This window comes from Anoplopoma fimbria, chromosome 9 (assembly GCF_027596085.1).
Source record: "Anoplopoma fimbria isolate UVic2021 breed Golden Eagle Sablefish chromosome 9, Afim_UVic_2022, whole genome shotgun sequence".
Classification (NCBI taxonomy): domain Eukaryota; kingdom Metazoa; phylum Chordata; class Actinopteri; order Perciformes; family Anoplopomatidae; genus Anoplopoma; species Anoplopoma fimbria.
The window spans coordinates 2,402,082-2,421,947 of NC_072457.1; the positions used below are offsets into that span (position 1 = coordinate 2,402,082).

At 34.7% G+C, this 19,866-nt stretch overlaps 1 protein-coding gene across 4 annotated transcripts; it reads left to right on the forward strand.

The window, feature by feature from the left end:
- The first annotated feature begins 4,880 nt into the window (after positions 1-4,880).
- LOC129096172 (E3 ubiquitin/ISG15 ligase TRIM25-like) lies at positions 4,881-16,780 on the forward strand. 4 transcript variants are annotated; one of them, XM_054604861.1, is made up of 9 exons: positions 4,881-5,514; positions 8,085-8,180; positions 10,656-10,736; positions 10,976-11,128; positions 12,245-12,404; positions 12,540-12,578; positions 13,715-13,795; positions 14,338-14,415; positions 15,786-16,780. In XM_054604861.1, the coding sequence occupies exons 1-9, from the start codon at positions 4,906-4,908 to the stop codon at positions 16,337-16,339; spliced, it is 1,851 nt and encodes a 616-aa protein (XP_054460836.1). In that variant the 5' UTR covers positions 4,881-4,905; the 3' UTR covers positions 16,340-16,780. The 4 variants fall into 4 exon arrangements, with proteins under 4 accessions (XP_054460836.1, XP_054460837.1, XP_054460838.1 ...); XM_054604862.1 differs by having other exon boundaries at positions 14,341-14,415; XM_054604863.1 differs by lacking the exon at positions 13,715-13,795.
- Positions 16,781-19,866: the final 3,086 nt, after the last annotated feature.

Here is a 19,866-nt window from a genome sequence, read left to right on the forward strand (position 1 = left end):
AATATAACATCACAATGAAAATGACAAATAATAATAAAAAAAATAAGAGGACTAAAGTTAAAATAAAAAGCAAATAAGTTTAAGAAAAATAAAAAATAAAATAAAAATGACATTTTAAGTTCAGACCTCATCTTATATTATATTATCTTATATGATCTTGTATTATATTATCTTATCTTATTTTATTTTATATTATATTATATTATATTATATTATATTATATTTTATTTTATTATATTATATTACCTTATCTTATCTTATATTATCTCATCTCATATTATATTATATCGTATTATATTATATTATATTATATTATATTATATTATATTATATTATCTTATATTATTATATTATATTATATTATATTATATTATATTATATTATATTATATTATATTATCTCATCTTATATTATATTATATTATCTCATATTATCTCATTATATTATATTATATTATATTGTATTATATTATATTTTATTTTATTTTATCTTTATTTAATATATTATCTTATATTATATTATATTATATTTTATTTATATTTTATTTAAATGTTTTATTCTCTTTATTTAATGTTTTATTATCTTTATTTAATGTTTCGTGTTTGTCACAGTAGCGGTGCAGGGACGTAATGTCATGATGTTTTCACGGATGTTTCACTGGACGGCTCATCCTCCTGTATACCGGTGTGCCGGATTACCGGTGTTTTTCACGGTACCGGTACCGGTGGACAGGCCGGCTCAACCTCCTATAGCTAGCATAGCTAGAGGAGGTTGAGCCGCCCGGGAGCTAGAGGAGCCGTCCCGGTAGAATCCCGGTGACCGGGAAATAGGTTCCGGCGATCACCGCGCATTGCATGCCGGGTAGATTTTTTTTTTTTTTTTTTTTTATTCAATAACTTTATTGAGACATTTGTTCCTACATATAAAACACAATATATATTTATATATATATATGTATATATTTAAATTTATCTTGAATTTCCCCCATGGGGATCAATAAAGGAATATAACATCACAATGAAAATGACAAATAATAATAAAAAAAATAAGAGGACTAAAGTTAAAATAAAAAGCAAATAAGTTTAAGAAAAATAAAAAAATAAAATAAAAATGACATTTTAAGTTCAGACCTCATCTTATATTATATTATCTTATATGATCTTGTATTATATTATCTTATCTTATTTTATTTTATCTTATATTATATTATATTATATTATTTATATTATATTATATTATATTATATTATTATTTTATTTTATTATATTATATTATCTCATCTCATATTATATTATCTTATCTTATATTATATCTCATATTATATTATATATATTATATTATATTATATTATATTATATTATATTATATTATATTATCTCATCTTATATTATCTATCTATATTATATTATATTATATTATATTATATTATATTATCTTATTATATTATATTATTATATTATTATATTATATTATATTATATTATATTATATTATATTATATTATATTATTATATTATATTATATTATATTATCTTATATATTATATTATTTATATTATATTATCTTATTTATCTCATCTTTTATTTTATTTTATCTTTATTTAATGTTTTATTATCTTTATTTAATGTTTTATTATCTTTATTTAATGTTTCGTGTTTGTCACAGTAGCGGTGCAGGGACGTAATGTCATGATGTTTTCACGGATGTTTCACTGGACGGCTCATCCTCCTGTATACCGGTGTGCCGGATTACCGGTGTTTTTCACGGTACCGGTACCGGTGGACAGGCCGGCTCAACCTCCTCTAGCTAGCATAGCTAGAGGAGGTTGAGCCGCCTAGAGGAGCTAGAGGAGCCGTCCCGGTAGAATCCCGGTGACCGGGAAATAGGTTCCGGCGATCACCGCGCATTGCATGCCGGGTAGATTTTTTTTTTTTTTTTTTTTTTTTTTTTTAAATTCAATAACTTTATTGAGACATTTGTTCCTACATATAAAACACAATATATTTATATATATATATATGTATATATTTAAATTTATCTTGAATTTCCCCCATGGGGATCAATAAAGGAATATAACATCACAATGAAAATGACAAATAATAATAAAAAAAATAAGAGGACTAAAGTTAAAATAAAAAGCAAATAAGTTTAAGAAAAATAAAAAAATAAAATAAAAATGACATTTTAAGTTCAGACCTCATCTTATATTATATTATCTTATATGATCTTGTATTATATTATATTATCTTATCTTATTTTATATTATATTATTATATTATATTATATTATATTATATTATATTTTATTATATTATATTATATTACCTTATCTTATCTTATATTATCTCATCTCATATTATATTATATATATTATATTATTATATTATATTATATTATATTATATTATATTATATTATATTATATGTTATATTATATTATATTATCTCATCTTATATTATCTCATCTCATATTATATTATATTATATTATATTATATTATATTATATTATATTATATTATATATTATATTATATTATATTATATTATATTATATTATATTATATTATATTATATTATATTATATTATATTATATTATATTATATTATATTATATTATATTATATTATCTCATCTTATATTATATTATCTTATATTATATTATATTATCTATTATATTATATATTATATATTTTATATTTATTTATTTTATTTTATCTTATTTAATTATATTATATTGTATTATATTATTTAATGTTTTATTTTCTTTATTTAAAGTTTTCATTCTCTTTATTTAATGTTTTATTATCTTTATTTAATGTTTATCTTTATTTTGTCACAGTAGCGTGTTTGGTGCAGGGACGTAATGTCATGATGTTTTCACGGATGTTTCACTGGACGGCTCATCCTCCTGTATACCGGTGTGCCGGATTACCGGTGTTTTTCACGGTACCGGTACCGGTGGACAGGCCGGCTCAACCTCCTATAGCTAGCATAGCTAGAGGAGGTTGAGCCGCCCGGGAGCTAGAGGAGCCGTCCCGGTAGAATCCCGGTGACCGGGAAATAGGTTCCGGCGATCACCGCGCATTGCATGCCGGGTATTTTTTTTTTTTTTTTTTTTTTTTTTTTTAAATTCAATAACTTTATTGAGACATTTGTTCCTACATATAAAACACAATATATTTATATATATATATGTATATATTTAAATTTATCTTGAATTTCCCCATGGGGATCAATAAAGGAATATAACATCACAATGAAAATGACAAATAATAATAAAAAAAATAAGAGGACTAAAGTTAAAATAAAAAGCAAATAAGTTTAAGAAAAATAAAAAAATAAAATAAAAATGACATTTTAAGTTCAGACCTCATCTTATATTATATTATCTTATATGATCTTTATTATATTATCTTATATTATCTTATCTTATTTTATCTTATATTATCTTATATTATATTATATTATATTTTATTTTATTATATTATATTACCTTATCTTATCTTATATTATCTCATCTCATATTATATTATATCGTATTATATATATTATATTATATTTATATTATATTATATTATATTATATTATATTATATTTATCTTATTATATTATATTATATTATCTCATCTTATATTATATATATTATATTATCATCTTATTATATTATATTATATTATATTATATTATATTATATTATATTATATTATATTATATTATATATTATATTATATTATATTATATTATATTATATTATATTATATTATATTATATTATATTATATTATATTATCTCATCTTATATTATATATATATATCTTATATTATATTATATTATATTATATATTATATTATATTATCTCATCTTATATTATATTTTATCTTTATTTAATGTTTTATATTTTTTATTTAATAGTTTTATTTATTTAATTTTTTATTATCTTTATTTAATGTTTTATTATCTTTATTTAATGTTTCGTGTTTGTCACAGTAGCGGTGCAGGGACGTAATGTCATGATGTTTTCACGGATGTTTCACTGGACGGCTCATCCTCCTGTATACCGGTGTGCCGGATTACCGGTGTTTTTCACGGTACCGGTACCGTGGTGGATTTTATTTTATTTCAACCTCCTATTTTAGCATATTAGAGGAGGTTTTATTATTTTATTTTATTTTATTTTAGAATTTGATTTTAGGTTTTATCACCGCGCATTGCATTTTATTTTATTTTATTTTATTTTATTTTATTTATTTTATTTTATTTTATTTTATTTTTTTTTTTTTAAATTCAATAACTTTATTGAGACATTTTATTTAAAACACAATATATTTTATTATATATATATATTATATATTTAAATTTATCTTGAATTTCCCCCATGGGGATCATTAAAGGAATATAACATCACAATGAAAATGACAAATAATAATAAATTTTAAGAGGACTAAAGTTAAAATAAAAATTTAAGTTTAAGAAAATTAAAAAAATAAAATAAAAATGACATTTTAAGTTCAGACCTCATTATATTATATTATCTTATATGATCTTGTATTATTTATCTTATTTTATTTTATTTTATTTTATTTTATTTTATTTTATATTATATTATTTTATTTTATTTTATTTTATTTTATTTTATTTTTATTTTATTTTATTTTATTTTATTTTATTTTATTTTATTTTATTTTTATTTTATTTTATTTTATTATCTTAATTTGGACGCCTTTAAAACCTCCCTCAGGTCTGGAACACGGAAGTCAGGGTGAAGCTCTCCAATGACGCGCTGATGACACCGCGGAAGGGCTGCTCCTGTCTTCGCGTCACGCTCCTTCTTCACAACAAGAAGAGTCAGTCCCTCTCATCTCATCATCACCACCACCAACAGGTCGGACCGGGAGTCCACCCCACACCATGGCCCAGGCCAACATCTCTGTGACGGAGAGCCAGTTCCGCTGCCCGGTGTGCCTGGAGCTCCTGCGGGACCCGGTGTCCACCCCCTGCGGACACACCTACTGCCTGCTGTGCATCAACCTCCACTGGGACCAGGAGGACCAGGGCCGCTTCAGCTGCCCGCAGTGCCGGGAGCCCTTCAGCCCTCGGCCGGTGCTCCGCAGGAACACGGTGCTGGCCGAGGTCGTCGGGAAACTCATGCGTAATTCCGCACGCTTGGCACCGGAGCTGTTCCACGGTGGAGCCGGCGAGGTGCCGTGCGACTTCTGCCCGCCGGAGAGCACCCTGCGGGCGGTCAAGTCGTGCCTGGTGTGCCTGGCGTCCTTCTGCGAGCTCCACGGACTGCCGCACCGGGAGGTCGGTACTCTGCGGCGGCACAAGCTGGTGGCCGCGGTGGAGAGCCTGGCCGAGCGGCTGTGCGCTCAGCACCGCCTGGGACTGGAGCCCGCCGGAGGGGAGACGGAGGAGGAGGAGGCCGCGGCGGAGGTGTGGAGGAGCGGAGGGGACTGTCTGCTGTGCGAGGCCGACCGGGAGGAGCTGCACAACGGGGACCAGAGAGCCAGGAGACAGGTAGAGAGGAGATGATGGGGACTCTGCTTTTAGAGCCAGGAGACAGGTAGACACAGAGGAGTGATGGGGAAACACGTTTATTATGTGACGGGGACTCTGCTTTATTACAGTATGTTAGACATATTTTCATTTCTTATGTCTTTTATTACAATATTTTAGACATATTTCATTTCTTATGTCTTTTATTACAATAGTTTAGACATATTTCATTTCTTATGTCATTTATTTATTTTAGATTTTATGCTTTTATTACAATATTTTAGACATACTTTAATTTCTTATGTCATTTTTATTTTATTTAGAAGGTAGGACACAGACTTATATGATGGGGACTCAGCTTTTATTACAGTATTTTAGACATATTTCATTTCTTATGTCATTTATTACAATATTTTAGACATATTTCATTTCTTATGTCATTTTTATTTTATTTAGAGAAGGTAGGACACAGAGATATGATGGGGATTCTGTTTTTATTACAATATTTTAGACATACTTTCATTTCTTACTCTAAACACATTTCTTATGTCATTTATTACAATATTTTAGACATATTTCATTTCTCAGCTTTTATTACAGTATTTTAGACATATTTTCATTTCTTCAGCATTTTATTACAATATTTTAGACATATTTAATTTCTCATCTTTTATTACAGTATTTTAGACATATTTTCATTTCTTATGTCTTTTATTACAGTATTTTAGACATATTTTTATTTATTGTATATTACATTTCTTATGTCATTTTTATTTTATTTAGAGAAGGTAGGACACAGAGATATGATGGGGATTCAGCTTTTATTACAATATTTTAGACATACTTTCATTTCTTATGTCATTTATTACAATATTTTAGACATATTTTCATTTCTCAGCTTTTATTACAATATTTTAGACATATTTCATTTCTCTGCTTTTATTACAATATTTTAGACATATTTCATTTCTTATGTCTTTTATTACAATATTTTAGACATACTTTCATTTCTCAGCTTTTATTACAATATTTTAGACATATTTCATTTCTTATGTCATTTTTATTTTATTTAGAGAAGGTAGGACACAGAGATATGATGGGGATTCTGCTTTTATTACAATATTTTAGACATACTTTCATTTCTCAGCTTTTATTACAATATTTTAGACATATTTCATTTCTTATGTCATTTTTATTTTATTTAGAGAAGGTAGGACACAGAGATATGATGGGGATTCAGCTTTTATTACAATATTTTAGACATACTTTCATTTCTCAGCTTTTATTACAATATTTTAGACATATTTCATTTCTCAGCTTTTATTACAATATTTTAGACATACTTTCATTTCTCAGCTTTTATTACAATATTTTAGACATACTTTCATTTCTTATGTCATTTTTATTTTATTTACAATATTTTAGAGATATGATTTCTCAGCTTTTATTACAATATATTTTAGACAATATAGACATATTTAATTTCTTATGTCATTTATTACAATATTTCAGACATACTTTCATTTTTAGTCATTTATTACAATATTTAGACATATTTCATTTCTTAGTCTTTTATTACAATATTTAGAGAAGGTAGGACACAGAGATATGATTTCTCAGCTTTTATTACAATATTTTAGACATACTTTTAGTTCTTACTCTAAACAGGTTGCACAACCAACTCTGCTCCCAGCAGACCACATGACACATGTGCAATAAAATACACAATTTATAGCTATAATAGTTTTTCTGTCTGTAATCCTGTAAATGTCCCCGCTGCGGGACTAATAAAGGATTATCTTATCTTATCTAAACACATTTCTTATGCCATTTTTATTTAGAGAAAATTCTCCAAAACTCTTTACATTTGGAGAAAAAGATAACTAAATCTGTATAGTATTTGACTGAATATTCACAGTAAATGACTGGCTACTAATTGCATTGTTTTCATGGTCAGGTTCTGTAACATTTCTCAGTAAATGATGGTGAAAACACAGCTGTATACAGTGGCAGTATATTACTGTGATTTAACAGTGTACTGCAGTAGGATTACTGTATTCTACTGTAACTTCACAGTAAATGTCTACCAGAGGATCTCCAGATACCAAAATGAAACATTTTAAACGATAGGTTCTCACTGCTAACCCTGTTTTTTAATAATCCATGTCAACCCAAACTTAATTATTTTAAGAAACTGACCATGACCAACAAATTAATTAGATTTAATTTAATTTAAAACAATCTTTTCTAATTTAATAACTTTGTGTTTGATTTAATTCATCTGCCATTTTGTCAAATCAGACTTTTTTCAGGAACTGACAACCAGAAACAAAGTTCCAGGGTTCAATGTTAATGTTGTTGTTTTTTTATCTACTTGCCTTCGGTAAATCTTTACCTAACCCGACACAAAGTCTTTTATTCATTAGCGGTTTTCAAGTCACGACAAAGGCTAAAGTTACTCATCTTTAGTTTTATTGTAAGTGTATGAATCAGATCACTCGTTAACTATTTCCATCGTTAAAAAAATCACGTGTTTAATTATCTTTTATCATTTGCCTGAATGTTTTAATTGTCTGATAATTGTTTATCAGCTTCAGCTCCAGGAGTCTCAGAGGAGGGTTCAAGGGAGGACACGGAGCGGAGTGAGAGAGCTGGAGGAGTTTCAACAAAGCCTGGAGTCCCTCAAGGTGATACACTCACACATACGCACACACTAAATACACATTCAAGGCAAAATTGTGAGTTCCAAGTGTACAATACGTGGAATATACTACTGTGGCCGCTCTTATCCAACAATTCACCTCCTAAAGACTGCATGAAACAGCTAACCATGCCTCTGTCGCTGTTTAGAGTTTCTTTACTCCTATAGTGTTTGTATAAACCGGTTCTGTCGAGTGAAGTCAATGTGGAAGTTTCTTAAAGCTGCATTCTCTCTAGTGTCCATCAGGGGGCGACTCCTCTGGTTGTATAGAAGTCTATGAGAAAATGACTCTACTTCTCTCTTGATTTATTCCCTCAGTAAACATTGTAAACATGAGTTTATGGTCTCAATCTCTAGTTTCAAGTCTTCTTCAATACAGCATGATGTTCATTTAGTAAATGATGCTCCATTTAGAGTCAAACAGACCATAAAGCAGGGGATGCTTTAGGGCGGGGCTACACACTGATTGACAGGTCGACACCAGAGACGTATACGGCGTCTCTACGTCACTCCTCCACATTCAAAATACAGTAACTTCTGTTTATCGGTTCCAAAAAAAGATGGCGACGGCCATATTCCAAGACGCCGAAATAGAGGCTTCATAACACAAACCATTGGGTTTCAAACAATGACTACGTCCACTTCTTATATACAGTCTGTTTATTTTAAATAGCTCGTTCTAAAAGTGTTGCGTAGGTTGACCTAATGCTGCAAAGAAAACATGACCAAGACGGGTAATTAATGCAGATGGAGGCTTGATTTTAATTTCAAAAGTTCACATTCAACGGTGTAAACACAAAGCCAATGTTAAGCGTTCCTGCTTCCAGCTGGAGTTCTCACTTTCAAATAGTTTAAATCAAGTTATTATCATCGTTATTATTACTTAGAATATGAATAACTAACAGTATGCAACCATTATCTCTCCAACTGCATTAGTAGTATTTTTCTCCCAGCGATCGATCAATGATTGTGACGTCAACACCGAGCTAACTCATGCAGCCCACGCATGATGGAATCCATACAGTAGTGTAGTATGGTATGTGCTATGTAGAGCCCGTGAGATAAAGGGTTATTAATAGACGTTACTTGACATTTAAACAACACACACACACACACACTCACATCCTTCTCTGTAACTTCAGGCTCACACACTCTTTTCTTTCTCTCAGACCCACTGACACTGTTGTATCAGTTTCCACTGCAAAGCTAATTTAAGTTCCAGTCTCCATGCCACTCCTTGAGTCTTCCAGGAAAGTCTTTTTCTCCTCCCTTCCCTCAGCACCATCGCCATCAGTGGCTGCTTCTTCTTCCGTCTTCCTGGAAGACCACTTAATTAGCTCCCTAAAACATCAGACTGATTCGGCCTCTTATCAGATGATGGTTTGGTATCTCGTCCTCTGCTCAGGTGGCGGAGGATTATTCCCGACCACAGCTGCTTGACGTTTATTGTTTGTTTTCTGTAGGGATGTATATTGTCCTGGGATGGTCTTAATGCATTTTCTGAAAGTTTTCACGTCTGCTAGCAATACAATTAGGCAGAATCTAGACTGTTATCCTTCTCTGTGGTCTATATTGTTGCTGTGACGAAAATCTCAGTAAACATTAATGTAATGTTTTAGCTTTACTCACTTGTGTAATGATTTGAAAGAAAGCCCTCTCCAATGAAAATGAAGATGTAAAATGTAGACTAACTAAATTGTTATTGTTTATTTATAGGTTGATAACATTCTCCAGCCTCTTAATTAAATAAACCATATCGAAAACCATTGGATTTTCTGAAAAAATGTGCTAAAAACAGGCCTGTTTTGAAACAAAGGTTGGATGTTAAAGTTACAATTAAATGACAACTTTACTCGCTCAATCTAATCTGATTTTCTATTATTAAAAAACATCTTTTTGAATGTAAAACCAAGTATCGGTTGATAGAAAATGTCCTTTATTGTTTGGCGTTTTTATTTGGAAGACGAGGATGCCATTAAAGTTGCAAACCCCAGCATTCCAACGTGGTATTATTGTTGGCGTCTGGCAAATTGCAAGAAGTATAATGAAATATATTATATTGTATGCAAAATATTTATGCAAATAAATGTGTAATAATGTCAACTATGCAAATGACCGTATCACCTCATATGATTTTCTATCGTGATACTTTTGTTGGAAAAGAAAACGGGACACATGCATTTTGGATTGAATTCCAACATTCACCATTTCCGCTACTGGGGATTGTAAATGCAATGATGCTCTTTTGTAACTGGTGGAAGCTACTATCCTCTTTTTTTTGTGCAATGGTTGACGCACTACCTTTTGTGCCGTAAATGGAACCTTCATCATCCTGGCAATCAACATTTAGCAGCAAACAACTTTCTATTGCCACTTTAAAGATTCACATTTTCTTACAAAGTGACAGTTTTACTTCGTTCTTCTCTGATAACTCCTGTTTTCTTCTGTCCGTGTGTTTCAGGTGTCAGCCTCGGCTGTCTTGGAGGACAGTGAAGCTCTGTTTGCAGACATGGCTCTCCGTCTGGAGAAAACCAAGGCAGAGGTGAGGAGCCGGGGTGTGATACTAGAAAAGGCAGAGATTATCTAAGCAAGAAGTACCATTAGTACTTTGTGAAGTAGCTAAAGTAGCCTTGGAGGGCAGTATATGTTATGATAGTACCACTTATTGTAGTTATTACATCTTTTTAAAAAATGAGCGGAGCCGGTTTGCAGTTATCTACACCCATGCTGGCAGTGTTAGGCACTTTGAATTAGGACTTGACGTGTCTTCGTGTGCCGTAGGTTCGAGCGCGGCTGGAGGCCAAGGAGCGGGCGGTGGTCGGGAGGGCCGAACGAGACATCGAGGTGCTGGAGAAAGACCTGGAGGAGCTGAGGAGGAGAGACGAGGAGATCAACCAGCTCCTGCAAACGGAGGACAACGCCCATTTCCTACAGGTGAGGGAGGAGACAGAGGTTTAGGCCCACGGACGAGAATAGATGGGAGGATGGAGTGGAAATGGGCAAACCAATCTGTAAACTGATGAAGCTATCATCTAGCATCAGGCTAACAGCAGTAGTTGAAAATAACCATTTGATGCTTAATTATACCTCTACCTCGCTACATTTCAGAGGGACATTATGTACTTTTTACTGTAAGAAGGCAGCTACAGTTACTAGTAACTCAAATTAAAATTTAACATATGATAAGCTCATAAAATAAACGGTGTCTAGGTTTGGCCCGTTGCCATCTTTGTTTTTTTGGAGCCAGAAGTGAGGATATTTGGAGGAGAGGGTTGGAGCTAGAGGAGCGAGGCCCAGCTGAGCCAGGTACCGTTAGCAGCTAAGGCTAGTGCTAGCTAGCTTGGTCAGCAAGGTATATTTACGATGCTTATTTCGGATAGTGGAAAACATGCTTCAAACAAATAGTGCTTGCCGTAGAAAATGAACAGCCGACTTATAAGGGTGTCTTTTAGTCCAGTGGTACTCACAAGGTATGTGATTGACTTTATGGTCTGTTTGACTCTAAATGGAGCATCATTTACTAAATGAACATCATGCTGTATTGAAGAAGACTTGAAACTAGAGATTGAGACCATAAACTCATGTTTACAATGTTTACTGAGGGAATAAATCAAGAGAGAAGTAGAGTCATTTTCTCATAGACTTCTATACAACCAGAGGAGTCGCCCCCTGGTGGACAGGAGAGAGAATGCAGGTCAGATTGAATCCTCCAATATCTCACTCAAAGTAAAGGATGCTTTTTACACATCCTTCTTCCATCACTGCACATTAGCAATTCTTGCATTTGATATTCCCTCTAATGCATCCCGGAGGCCACAAGAAGTCACATCAAGTGCACTCTACCCGAGAGATTAGCCTGTAGATGAAGGATGAAAGGGGGAAAGAATGGATGAGAGGAGAGAATGAGTCAGCAGTGACCAGTGGAAAGAAAGACGGCTCCTATTTTCAAATTCAATTGTACAAGGAATTACGAAAGGAGGGAGGGAGGGAGGGCGATGCTGAGGATGCTATACACCAGATGGTATTTTCCACTCTCTCTCTCTCTCTCAGGCGGCTCCCCTGCTATGCGTCCCTCTCACTGCCGGTCGGCACTCCCGAGCCCTCAGCGTGCCCACGGAGGGGTTCGGCGGCGCCCAGAGAGCGCTGTGCCACCTCCGCAGCCGCATAGAGGAGGTCTGCAGGGAGGAGGTGGACAAGATTAGCCGCGCAGGTAACGCAGAATACACATAAATATATACTTAATACTCATGCAGATACTTTACTGTTTTTAAAAGTTTTAGAATACATCATAAATAATGTGAAGTTTCAGTGAGGACGCCGTAGATTGAATGTGTTTTTCTTCCAGTTAATGAAAACTACGTGTATGGTGGAGAGTGTGTAAAAGGTAAGCATCGGAAACGTGATACACACACACACACACACACACACACACACACACACACACACACACACACACACACACACACACACACTCTGTGACAGTGTCAGGTCTGAGGTGACCCATTTCTACCCGGCTGAAGGTTTTGACATGACATCTAACACTGCGAGGGACAGTGGACGTGTTAATTATTCACGCTGAAGAAAGAACCGGACGACGGCTGATACAACCCGGTCTGGATCACATCCAGAACCGCTTCTGTCCTAATCAGTTCAGTTTAATTGGAAGCAATCAGACTCAGGCCAACTATTTAAAGGGACAGTTTGGATGTTTTAAAGTGGGGTTTTATGAGGTACTTCTCCATAGTCAGTGTATTACTACAGTAGATTTAGAGAGTAGTAGTAGTCACCAGACTCCATTGACAAAAACAGTCATTTTACTTTGCAGTATACAGACATTGCTGGTTGACTTGCTGCTTCTATCGGTTAGTTTATTTGTGTTATTGTGTGTTTTTTGTGTTTTAAAGGCTGAGTTGGGATTAACCAAATCCACACAATAACACAAACAAACTAACCAATGGAGGCAGCCGTAGACGCACATGGGAGGGGTTTGCTAGCCATAAATCTCCTTAAGTTTAGGCAACAAACCTGCATGTTTGGGTTAAGGGATAGATTATGGTTTGGGTTTGCAGAAATCCCTGAGGGCAAACTTCTCCTGTGTGCAGCAACTCCTGTGTTCTGTGAGGTCAAATGAGTGTTTTTGTTAATGGAGTCTGGTGACTTTGAAGAGAGAATAGATTGAAGCTTCAGTTACCCGTCAGAAAGGTTTGTCTGACAGCAACAGAAAGAGGTGAAATATTCTAAATAAAGCGTAATATTACACTGATATTGATTCGTTTAGGTGTCTAAAATACATCCACAGCAGTACATTGATGTACTTTAGTAATACACAGACTATAGAGAAGTACCTCATACTACAAAACATATTCTATGGAAGTGTTTCAATGACAAAGAAAACTGTCCACAGCTACGTTTGTGGATGGATTTTCCAGACTAACTTGGACATTGTTTTCTTGTAATGTTGTAGTTTTTTTTTTTAAAGAATATATGAAAAAAACATTTTAATCCGTTGTATTTGGGGAGGTGGTGGATATCTCAGTGCGGAGAACTCCAAACCGCATCAAATACACCCAAGACTATCTGCAGGGCAACAAAACTCAGGGGGTAAGTGGAGAAAATGTTAGGGTTTATTTTTTTATTTTTGGTGAACTGACCCTTTAACTCATACAAAAACAGCTGAGTTTCCAAACTAACCAGCAGGCCAACTAATCAAATCTATCAACTTTGAAAGGAAAAGTTTGGCACTTTTGGTAAACAAGCTTATTCAAAGAGTTAATAAGCATATTTCCCAAAATGCCGAACTACTCCTTTAAATAATAAAGCCACTATGGGACAAAACTACTCTACATTTAGTGGCTTTATTGTTTGGTGCTAATGCTACATGCTAGGTGAGGTTTGTTTGTTAACGAGGTGTTATTCTGGATTTATGGACTCATCATTTCCCATATTTCTCTCTGTGTGGGTTCTCTAAATGTTACTGGGATGGTTCCTTCCTTTTTTCGCCCATCATACACATTTTGCATGTATTTTTCATAATTTCCCTCTCACTAATGCTCTATTTTTTATCTTCTGGTATCTTTTAAAGCTATTTATTCCGTTCCAAAAGTATAAAATACAAGTTTTTCTGTCTCTTTCTGTCTCGTCAGCAGTGCCGGTGTCGTTCCCGCTGTCCTCTTTGTCTCTGCAGCCGGCCGATCAGAGGATGAGGGCGGCTTTCCTCAGGTGTAAGTTCTCTCCACCTCTTCATCAGATTTCTTTCCTTCTCCTTCCTCTGTTCATCATTTCCATTCTCTCCCTCTGATGCATCCATTCAGACAATTCCCCATTTTGCTCCTCCTTTCTTTCTTTGACACTCTGTGACACCCCTCCCTTCTTTTCCATCCTTTTCTCTTTCTTCTCTCGGTGCTTCGAGTTCACAACATAATTAGAAATCTCGAGAAATCTGAGAGTCTGGATCCTCATCAATGATGGATGGGTATCATACTGTATTTATGACATCCAGGTCCGTCCTTTAAAGCCGCCCCCCCTTGTCCCGACAGAAACAAGCCAGCGGACAGGATGACAGCTTAACATCACCTTGTTAGGCATTAATAATGAACTAGTTCAGAGAAGGATTAAGGTTATGTGTCTCATTTGTACCAACCATGGATGGATTACTGAAGGAGCCTACCGGACACAGGTTCAGGGGCCCAAAGTGTCAGAGGCCATGACACTCGAACGTTGCATCCCAAGTCTTCCTTTCGTCCCTTCGATTGGGGTTGAAGAGACAAGAGAAAAAGACACAAGAGAGGGAAAGATGGATGCAATTTAAGAGATTTGGGATGCATTCAAAGAGACAAATACTAACCAGGAAGAGACTCAAAATGACCACGAGACTCAAAACTACCACAAAGAGACACAAAACAACCTTAAATAGACACAAAGCTACTATAAAGAGATTCAAAATGACTTCAAAGAGACGCAAAATAACCACAAATTGACACTAAACAACCACAAAAAGACACAAATCAAACTCAAACAAACAAACAAAACGCCAAATTTCACAACGATCCATTTCATTGTTGTTGAAATTTTTCACGAATAAACAAAACTGTCAACCTCATGGTGGAATAGTCAGAGGATCGACCAAGGTCAGTGGGATTCATCCTCTGGGGAACATGAAATTCAATGGAAATCCATCCAGTAGATGTTAAATAATTCAGTTTTGACCCTAGGGCCACGTCACTAATGACAATTTCTAGTTCCCAAAGCTACTTCTTTAAATTGCTTCTCTTGCAATTGTCCAGATATCCAATTTACAATGATTACAAGATCATCAAAAAGCAACTCATTTTAAAATCTGAGATGCTGGAACCAGTAAATACTGCAAAATATCCATCTGTCAGAGAAGCTACAGAGTTGTGACACTGGTTTAATTTCTTTGGGTTGCAGATAATATTGTTTTCATTATGCAATTGCAAAAAATCCCTGCATGGCTTCTATTTTGTTCCACTCAGAACTTTAAAGAACTTCTTAATCCTGCAGAATTATGTTTTTTTCTTTGGGGCCGTAAAATCTAAATGTGCTCCTTCTCTTTTGGTTTCCTCTCCTCTAGTTTCATGTCGTCTTTCCTTGGACCCGGACACAGCCCACCCTACTCTGGTTCTCCTGGAGGGGCCCCAGGGAGCCCACTGTGGCGAGGAGCCCCAGTCCTACCTCCCCCACCACCAGCGCTTCGATTCCGTGGCCCAGGTCCTGTGCAGGGAGGGCCAGTTCGGCGGCGCCAGCTACTGGGAGGTGGAGTGGAGGGGCGGCGGCTGGGTCGACATCGGCGTCACCTACCGGGGCATCGGACGCAAAGGCGGAGGCAAACCCTGCCTGCTGGGGCGCAACGAGAACTCGTGGCGGCTCCGGTGCACGCACGCCGGGTACGCCGCCTGGCACGACAACCGCAAGACCACGGTGGCGGCGCCGCCTTGCCCCCGGATCGGCGTGTTCCTGGAGCGGCAGAAAGGAGCGCTGTCCTTCTACAGCGTGTCGGACTCCGTGGTGCTGCTGCACACCTTCAGCTGCCCGTTCACTCAGCCGCTGTACCCGGCCTTCCGCCTGGACCTGGACTCCACGCTGCTCATCTGCCCACATGAGGGAGGCAATGGGTACCCAACCTAACCTCCCCCATCCTCCCCCATTCATCACCCAGGACCCTTTAATTTAACTGCTGCAGGAAGGGCTGTTTAATACAAACACTAAAAAAGGAATCAAACCGTACATGTCTTTTTTGCATAATCTTTTCTTCAGTGAGTGTCTTTTTTTTGACAAAAACAGATTTTTCATAAATATTCCCTTTCAGTTTTAAAACACTTTTTTTAGTTCCCTGTTCAGTGCACACAGTAGTTAGAATTTTCACAATATTCCTTTTTAACAGCGCAGATTTATGACTTGTGTGGTAGGAAAAGCACAGGTGTTACTTATTATGTTGTTTGGTTTGAAAAATAAAAAGTTTTGTTTCTGCCAATCAATAAGAAAAGTATGTAAGGTATCTGAGTCAACAATACAAAGATACTGAAAAGTATTCAGTCCTATTTTTTTTTTTGTACAAAAAAATGTTGGAAATACATTTATGGGAAATTTCTTTTGTATGTTTTTTTGTAATCAAATTTTATTGATTTTCAAGATACGATTGGAATCAACAGCAAATTAACAATACAAAATAAGACTAAATTTGATATGATTTTTTTATAAAATAAAATAAATGAATTAAAATAATTAAACTAAAATAAATAAAAACACCTACATACCGTTTGTACATTAAAAACAAAAATGTTTTTTTATTTGGCTCCCTAAACCGACTGGATATTTGGTACATGTGACCACTTGAATATTAACAGCAGTAGGTTTTTGTCTTTCTTTGTCAACCTCGCTGCCATGTGACAGGGGAGACCTCACTCTCTTCAAGGTGAAAATGTTACCTGCAAAAGTGACATCATCAGAAATATTTCGACCAATCAAAGGCCAAGTTGTAGCAGATGTTTCTCTTCGGGTTGTAACCGTCATGTTTATTGAGGTCATTTTTCCATTCGGTGAGTTTTTGTGCAGCTCTTTAAATTAGAACATCATGAATTTAAAGAATAGTTTTAAGATTTGGGAATTATGCCGACCTGCTTTCTTGCTGAGAAGATTGAAACGACTTTACTGTCTGTAACAAAGGTAACAAACTCCACCTTCCTCAGAACCTCAGACGGTGTCTTTTGTTTCCGTACGGATTATAGAAACAAGATATAACATGTCAGTCAGTGAGCTTTAGAGGTGCTGGTAGACAGATTTTGTTACCTTTTGGAGAGAGGCTAGCTGTTTCCCCCCATTCTCAGTCTTTGTGCTAAACTAAGCTAACCAGCTGCAGGCGGGTGGCTTCATATTTATTGTATATCATAATTTGACCGGCTTTGTTGTCGTGGCGCTTTGCACTTAATTATATTTCTTTGTAAGTACATTGAGAAAAATACAAAAAAGGGGGATTCTGTGTCTGAAAGAAAAAAAAAATCTTCTCATCTAACTGTTGGCAAGAAAAGTGAAGCATTCTTCCCAAAATATGGAACTATTCCTTTATCATTCACTTTGCAGGTCACCATTCTCAATTTCAAATGTCTGTTAATGTGATTGGTTTTTTTTCCGAGGACTATCATATCTGTGTCAGTACGTAACTAATAATCACTAATAATATATGATCACATATTTTAAATTGTGCACATTTTTCTCCACTATGCGTCAGACAAACCACACAATCTGGATTTCATTTGGTAAACAATGGGTAACCAAATTAAAACGGTTAATAATGTTTTTAATGGAGGATTTTCAGAGACTTTGCATGCTTTTCAAATCAAATCCTATCATTATCTCATATCCAGTCATATCTAATCCAGTCCGGTCTTTATTATGACATCATATCCATTCAGTAAAGGTTGAAGATTTATGATTTGCTGCAACTTTAAACTGTTGGCATGGATTAAAGAACGTAAAATGGGAAAACGTATATCAGGACAAGAACTGAAGCATTTTAACTTTATCACTCTTTTCTTTGAATGTAGCATTAAGGGCCGGTTTAATGGACGCCATGCTGTAGCCACAAGTGTTCTTTGATTATGGGATGGCGTTTGCTTTGCCTCATTGAAGTTTTAAGTGGTGCTGATCCAGATGTTTGAGGCCTTTGAACCAAGACTCTAACTAAGGAACAACTATGTTAATTCACACAACAACATGGGGTGCATAGAATGTAATTATTAACTTTATGAAACCGTTTTTCGAGGATTCAAGGATCATTTATTGTCATTATGCAACACAGGGATGCACAACGAAATGTAGTTGTAGCTCCTTTGTAACACAACAAACACATGGAAAAAAACCAGTAGTACATTCCTGTAGTGCATTTTTGAATTTGCATCATAAGGAATGTAAACAGCATCAACCAAAACGATTCTCAGTCAAAGTTTATGGATAATTTACTCATGTTGAATATTATTTGCACAGTGTTTTAAGCATCAAGCATCATGATGTAAACACAGATTCAAAAACAAGTCTATAATATATATAATCAAAACAATTTTAAATGTATAACACATGTCAGAAAACCAAAAAGATACAATTCAACACAAGCAGTTCTGAAAAGAAATCTTTTTCCCAGCCTGATCTTTACTGACTAATGTTTTTTGCCATGAAGTGCTTTATTCCACAAGCTGTAGCATTGTAACATGATACGCTGCTCTGTTTAGTTTTCTCTTGTAGCATTTTTTTCTCCATCTGTTTACTTCACTGTGCTTTAGTTCTTTATTGTGAATGTAAAGTATGTTGTAATTGTCTGAGTGTTGCTTTTTTCCCAAGATGCGTTCACTCCATCTTGGCTCGCAATAAACTGATCCAAAGGGGGTTCTGACTCTTCTTTATATTGTGACCTGGAAACATCAGTACACAAGGATTTATCAAGGGATTTTACCAGGCAGAGACATCCAGTTCTGCAGAGTAAAGTCGATGCGGAAGTTTCTTAAAACTTGCATTCTCTCTCCTGTCCACCAGGGGGCGACTCCTCTGGTTGTATAGAAGTCTATGAGAAAATGACTCTACTTCTCTCTTGATTTATTCCCTCAGTAAACATTGTAAACATGAGTTTATGGTCTCAATCTCTAGTTTCAAGTCTTCTTCAATACAGCATGATGTTCATTTAGTAAATGATGCTCCATTTAGAGTCAAACAGACCATAAAGCAGGGGATGCTTTAGGGCGGTTTGGTTTGTTAGTGTTTGTGCTTTTCCGCTATCTCAGATTTTTTGAGAAACTGGGATAAATAATTTCTCCCTAATGATTAATTATTTATTTATTTATTAATATTTTTTAAGATACTATGTTGTTATTTTTAGAAAGTTTCTCATTATTATGACTTACATGATCTTTATTGTATTTCATCAGAGTGTCAGAAATGATCTTCCTTCCTTGAGTGTCTCCAAAAACCAATCAGTAACTGTTCATTAATTCTTTATGGGCTGAAATAATCAATAGTATTTCCATTCAGTGTTGTTTTTTCCATCCATCCAAATGATGGCACTCTTAAATATGGTTCCATCTATAGATATCGGTGGTTCGATATCTTGTAAACAAGCTTAGAAATAATGTTGATCCACATGGTAGCCTGTCCTCCACTGGCTTCCC

Excerpts from the sequence above, each read along its gene's own strand:
- LOC129096172 (XM_054604861.1), top strand. The coding sequence starts at position 4,906 with ATGGCCCAGGCCAACATCTCTGTGACGGAGAGCCAGTTCCGCTGCCCG. Across the intron at positions 8,181-10,655 it reads AAAGCCTGGAGTCCCTCAAG|GTGTCAGCCTCGGCTGTCTT; the intron begins GTGATACACTCA and ends CGTGTGTTTCAG. Across the intron at positions 11,129-12,244 it reads ACAACGCCCATTTCCTACAG|GCGGCTCCCCTGCTATGCGT; the intron begins GTGAGGGAGGAG and ends TCTCTCTCTCAG.